Source organism: Anopheles bellator, chromosome 1, assembly GCF_943735745.2.
Source record: "Anopheles bellator chromosome 1, idAnoBellAS_SP24_06.2, whole genome shotgun sequence".
NCBI classification, from domain to species: domain Eukaryota; kingdom Metazoa; phylum Arthropoda; class Insecta; order Diptera; family Culicidae; genus Anopheles; species Anopheles bellator.
The window spans coordinates 18,605,404-18,611,529 of record NC_071285.1 but is presented as its reverse complement, the minus strand read 5'-3'; the positions used below and the strand labels follow the sequence as shown (position 1 = coordinate 18,611,529).

Sequence of the window (6,126 nt, the reverse complement as noted above, 5' to 3'; positions counted from 1 at the left end):
TCCTTGTTCAGGTTAAACTTCTCGGTACCGATGAAGTACGGGTAGTCCATCATGAAGTAGTAGTAGTACGCGTTCCAACCGAAGTCCTCCGTGAAGTACGACAGCTTGTCCTCGCCATAATATTCCACTGGATAGACGGCGGTATAGTTCGAGTACACAACGTTGTACTTGCCGTTGCTAACGAATCCGAACTTCTGGTCGTACAGCTTGCGGAAAGTTACGCTGTGGATGAGGTCGGTGTTGAAGAAGTAGTACGGGTAGATCTCGTAGATGGCCGGTAGTACAATGCCCTTCAGTTGCGGGTGGTGGAACACGGCCATCGTGACGGCATGAATGAACATTCCTTCGTTCACATTCTCGCGAGCCCAGATCACGTTCTTGTAGAAAGTGTCAAAGTCCACGGAGTTGTACAAGAACGTGAACAGCAGGTATGTTTGCTTCATGTACTCGTTGTTGTAGATGGTGAACAGCTCGCCCTTGCCCAAGAATCCTGCCTTATAGTAATCGAAGAACTCGACTACTTCAGCGAAGTTCTAAAATGAATATTGAAAACGCGGGATTAGAATCAGGGCGAGGAACATTCCCCATTCGTAATACGTACCACATATTTGCTCTCCTCGGTGATGTAGCTCTGGGTGTAGGGCAAGTATTCCTGGTACTGCAGAGGAAGATGGATATTCCTCAGCACCTCAAAGAAGAACTTCTGCTTGAACAGAAAATCCTTGTCGGCTAGAGAAATAGTGAAGAAACATTAGCTAAACTGGACTGTGGCTAAAGTCGTTAGATGCAACTTACCATACTTGACGCCGGTAACTGGCTGGGAAGCGGGATAGTAAGCACCGCTGGCCAGGGCGACCAGCCCAAGGGCGATAGCTGCAACCGTCAGTCTCATCTTCTACTCTCCTTTGTGGACACCACGCTGTGAGTGATGATGATCCTGCTGGGATCGTTTTTATATGTAAATTTTGACCATGTCTTATCTAATTTTCGCTCTCTTGCTTGTTCTCCTTATTCATGGAATGATTATGTTGTCGAGAGTGCACACCCAAAGGCATCGAAATCCTTGATTACTGTTGCCAACGGTGGTCGGTGCAATCAGCCCATTATTTGTGGAAAAAATATGCTCCGACCTGTAGTACTCTATCTTTAACTGACATATTTTCACCGAGCGTCGTTAGGCAATCATGCATCTGCAGTGCACATTTTTAATGATGACCTTGAGCCAAGAGCCAATGTTAAAGGATCTCAAATATCAACACATGACCAACGCCGCTGTCAAATCTATAATCAAATTTTGAACAAGAAATTTTTAATTGTGAAATCGCCCGTAGAAATATTTGTATTGCTTATTATATGTTAAAAGAAAAACATTTTTACACAAGTAGTTTCACTTTATTATTTTATTCACCATAATGGTGTAATCAAGGTAAATGCTAAACGGTGTGGAGCTCAATACTAGTTATAGCAATACCAACAGCAGTAAAGTGTATAAAAAAGAAGTAGTAATAATATAAAAACTAGTTCCAATTCAAAAACCAGTCCACGTTTCAATCAAAATCGTTACCTATAAATTCGATATCTGTCTGTTGCGGCACGTTTCAACGGAATCCTTATGGGGTTTGAATTTACAACTCATCTAAATGTGGGTTTATAAACTTTTAATGCAAAGATGTACTCAATCATATATGAAAAACAAAATTATCAAAATTCGGTGTTTTGGTGGTTTTTTTTATTGTTTTTAGTTTTTTTAACCTTAGACAGACGGACGTATTTTTGATTATTTGTTGCCAGAGGTCTTTTCATGTTTATTTGATGCGCTAATCATAACAGCACTATCAGTGGGACTCATTCGGTTGGTTACCGTTTACATGAAACACTGACACGTCGGTGAAGAGCATATTTTTCGTGGGAAAGTTACTGAAATTAATCTCGCGGTCCAACGGGAATCCGAATGGCAGCGCGTCGATATACTTCGAGCCCGAACCAGTGCCACAGCTATACGTGAAATTAAAAGTTGAAAACTGAGGCACCTTCGGTGGATAGTGCGGGGTGATGATGAAAAAGAAGGTCATCGGATACCCTTCGGGGTGGCCCTTGGGCAGCAGCAACCGATCTGGCCACCCGCAGTGCACTTCCGACATATCGAGCACGAACTGGTCCTCTCCGCGGAACGCCCGCATGGTCCGCTTGTACAGCTCGGAGTACGTCGTCCGGTCGCGGATGTCGTAGAAGAAGTCGCGAGTGTTTCGCTTTATCTGGTTGCCCCCTGCAACTAGTTCCACCACGTACTGGTCCATTTCTACGAAAAATTTCTTCATGTACTGCAGCTGATTGATGTTAAACATCCGTGGCCCCATGTACATCCGGACCACACCTTTTCCGGCTGATTGCGAGCTGACATTCATAACGTAGCTGAACGGTTTGTGATTAAGTCGATCGCGCCTCGCCAGCACGGTAAAGTTCCAGGTAGACCGATCGTCACCATAGTTAAACCCAAGCCCATTGCTAATGTCCACGTCGAAGGGCTCGAAGAAGGTGACCAATTTGTCGACTACAACACTCTGCAGCTCTACCCCATCGAACTTCAACTGGTCGGCCGTATACGGTGGCAGGAAGCTCTTAAAGTCCCAGTAGAAGCTCAGCAGCCGGTTATAAAACTGGTAGAACGCTGGGTCACGCATCGATGTTTCGTAGTGCATCAGTGGTCCTGGCCACACTTCGCTACTGGAGCCGTAATAGTCACCCTGCGCCAACACCATGCGCGCCGTAGTTTCGATCATCTTGTAGTATTCTACGTTCACACTATCGACACTGCCGCTGACGAGGTTACCCACGATATCGATGGCTTCCGGTTGCCGCAAATCGATCCGCTGTCCGTCACGTGTCATGACGTAACCCAGATCTATCGCCTGCCGAATCCGCTCTTCGTAGGCCTTCAAACCGTTCAACTTCACGGGATCGTAGGGACGCCACAGGAAGTTATTCTCGCGCGCTCGGAACGGTACCCCGTTCCAGTATCGCAGCATCGGGTAGTACCCGGTCGCTACGGGTGATTCCCACGTTAGCTCCTGTATCGGGCCAAGTCCGTTCGAGTGTCGTTCAAGGTAGTAGCGTGCCAGTAACTGCTGATACATGAACAAGTACAGCTCTCCCCGGCGATCCTTGTTAAGGCCGAGCGCATCACCGCCCAGAAACGGGGCGTAGTCCATCATAAAATAGTAGTAGTACGCGTTCAAACCAACATCCTCGGTAAAGTACGACAATGTCCCTTCGCCGTAGAACTGCGTGGCGAACGTGGCCGTGTAATTCGAGCGAGCCACGTTGTAGCTTTTCTTCGAATCGAAACCATACTCCGTATCCTGTTCGCGCCGGTTCGCTGCGTCGTGGAAAACATCGGCATTGAAGAAGTAGTGCGGATAGAGCTCGTAGATCGCCGGTAGCACGATGCCCTGTAGATCCGATCGATGCATCACGGAGAGCGTCAGAGCGAACAGGAACATTCCTTCGTTCGTGTTCTGCCGGGCCCAAATGACATTCTTGTAGTACGTATCCCAGTCGATAGCATTTTGCAAGAAGCGATAGAGCTGCAGAGTCTGCTTGGCGTACCAATAGTTGTAGATGGTGAAGATGGCTCCTTTTTGCAAAAATCCTTGCTTAAATGATTGCATAAATTCGTTCGCTTCCGTGAAGTTCTGTAAAAACAAAAACGTTTGCGTACGGCCATCTGAATCGCACCAACCGGGAACCGGCTGGATAATGGTAGCGTTTGCTTACCAAATATTTGCTCTGGTCCACGATCCATTGTTTTGCGTGGGGCAAGTACTCGTCCGCAGCAACCGGCTGGTGAAGATGACGCAGGATTTCGAAGAAAAACTTTTGCTTTGCAAGAAATTCCTGATCAGCTGTAATTAGACCACATATCAGTCGAGTCTACACCTTCGAGCGACACACGCTGTTGACTTGTCTACCATATTGGACGGGAACTCCGTTTACTTTTGTTTGCGATGTTGGTACGTATGTGCCAAAACTAATCGGCAACAGGGTACAAAAAATGGACAACAACCAAACAGTAGTCTTCCTCATTGTAGCGTGAGTTTGCTCAAGTGCAGCAGGAGCACCCGGGGCGTCGATTCATATTTATAGATTTTCTTAATGCGATAAGCCGGCGATAGTGGCCGCGGCTGTTGGAGGCATGAAACGGTTGCATGACTTTTGCATTACACTTTGAAATGCTAGCGGTTTGGCGCATTAGAAGTTTGCACTGATAAGCTCAAGAATCGTTACGTTTGCATCGCCCCACGCTGTTTGCATTTCATTCCGTTCCGATTTGGTGTTGTTCAAAAAGATGATTGTTAATTGATCTAAAGGGCATAGTAAATGAGAGGAGACCAATGCAACAATCAGTACACCAATGCAACAATCCGTAGTTTATATTTCAATAACAGTTCTCATAGTAATCATCAGTCCTTGATTGCATTTATCAGTCCTTGATTGCATTGCTTTTACTTTCTACAATCAAAATCTTAACAATCAAAATTGTGCCAATAAATAGCCAGTCTCCCTCATTCAGCGTGTCATCTGTTGTGAGCTGAAAGGCTATCAACATTGAGGTGGTGCACTGCAATTTCAGCTAAAATGCAATGCATTGCAATTTCACTAAAAGTATGTTTTCTGTTTACTTTCGGAAAATTTGTTTCTTTTAATTTCAAGACTTACATCATGTTGTATGCTCAAATGTATGCTCGATAAGATAAATTAAAATAGTTACGCTAGGTGTTATTATTATTTGTGAGTATGAATACGTTGTTTGTCGTTGCCTGAATATTGTACTTGATCATGCTCAACCTATGTTCGATTGCATGATGACCTATGTTGCAGATGTTATCTTCGGTAGCAATCATACTTTAATTTAGAGCGAGTGGCCCCAACAACTTGTCTGGTTAAAGGGTTCGTTGCTTGTTGGTTGAGACTGGAGCTATGCGCGATAGACTGAGCTATGAGCATGATCAGCCTGAACGTGCCAAAGCTTCGCCCGTGCTTGAGTTTTACAAGAAGAATGTGTTTGATCGCTAACCGTCATTTGAACCATGTAATATGTCTATCTAACAGTGTAACAATGCGCTGCAATATACACGTCTTGGGAGTCTCGTAGGAAGTCTTAGGAAATAGGAAGTCTTGTACTAAAACAACCTTTCATTGTCCAAACATGTGTCCAAATAAGTTCCTTAAAATATGTTTTCGCTTGGTTCAGTGTGTAGATTTCGTACAATGAAAACAAACGTTCGAGGGTAGTTTCTTTCTTCAACATGGTTTTTACAACATTCGGATGACCGATTGGCGTTTCGATAATTTAGTCAGAAATCGAGAAGAATGCTGCAGATAATATTTTATTTATGTATCAATGAGCAGATACTTAACCTGCCAAAATTTCAGAAATGAAGTTTGCAACACTGGGAGCAGTAAGCTTAGTAAACACGGAAGCCCCATTACAAGTGGTTGCACCCCACGAAATGATTCCGTGCAACAAACCCTTACCACCGGCTATACAAACGAGTGGTCCACCGCTGTCACCGTAACACGTAGTTCCTTTGCCCGCCACGGGCATTCCGCAAAGCGTCCTGCAAACACAAAATTAGGTTTACCATGACTTCGAGCACCATTTTAATGAGATGAAATTTCTACTTACGTGCCAGTTGTTGTGTATCCTGGTATAGTGGTACAAGACGCTTCAGACACTATGGTATAGTCAGCCAAGAGCAACTTGTCCGACACAGTTCTCTTCACCGGGTCTGTCAAACCCCATCCAAGCGTGAAACAGTTGCTTCCAATTGGGGGCTCGGCCAGTGACCGCCCAGCGGCAATTATACCCTTTACTTTATCAAAGGAAACACTGGGTTCCACGAACGCTATGTCATTCGCTTTTGTGGCGTGATTGTAGGCTACGTGAACGCCGAAGCTGCGAACACCAAACGAGTAGGAGCTGCTTTTAAGCGAACTACCTCCCAGCAACTTTATCTACATGGTCGGTAAAAAGTGTGTTAATCGGCGATTAATAAACTAGGCCACCGTTCGTACCAGGGAAGGATCCTTTATTCCATTTGTCACAATGCAGTGAGCTGCAGTGAG

General features: G+C 45.1%; 1 protein-coding gene across 1 annotated transcript in view; it reads right to left on the bottom strand.

Moving 5' to 3' along the window:
- The window catches only part of LOC131206511 (hexamerin-1.1-like), a 4,401-nt gene extending 315 nt beyond the window's left edge, over positions 1-4,086 (bottom strand). Inside the window, exons 1-3 of the mRNA XM_058199089.1 lie at positions 3,969-4,086; positions 3,775-3,902; positions 2,031-3,692 (exon numbers count right to left, since the gene is read on the bottom strand). Coding sequence (XP_058055072.1) covers positions 2,031-3,692; positions 3,775-3,902; positions 3,969-4,083 — 1,905 coding nt within the window. The 5' untranslated portion in view covers positions 4,084-4,086. The remainder of the gene's footprint in view (positions 1-2,030; positions 3,693-3,774; positions 3,903-3,968) is intronic.
- Positions 4,087-6,126: the final 2,040 nt, after the last annotated feature.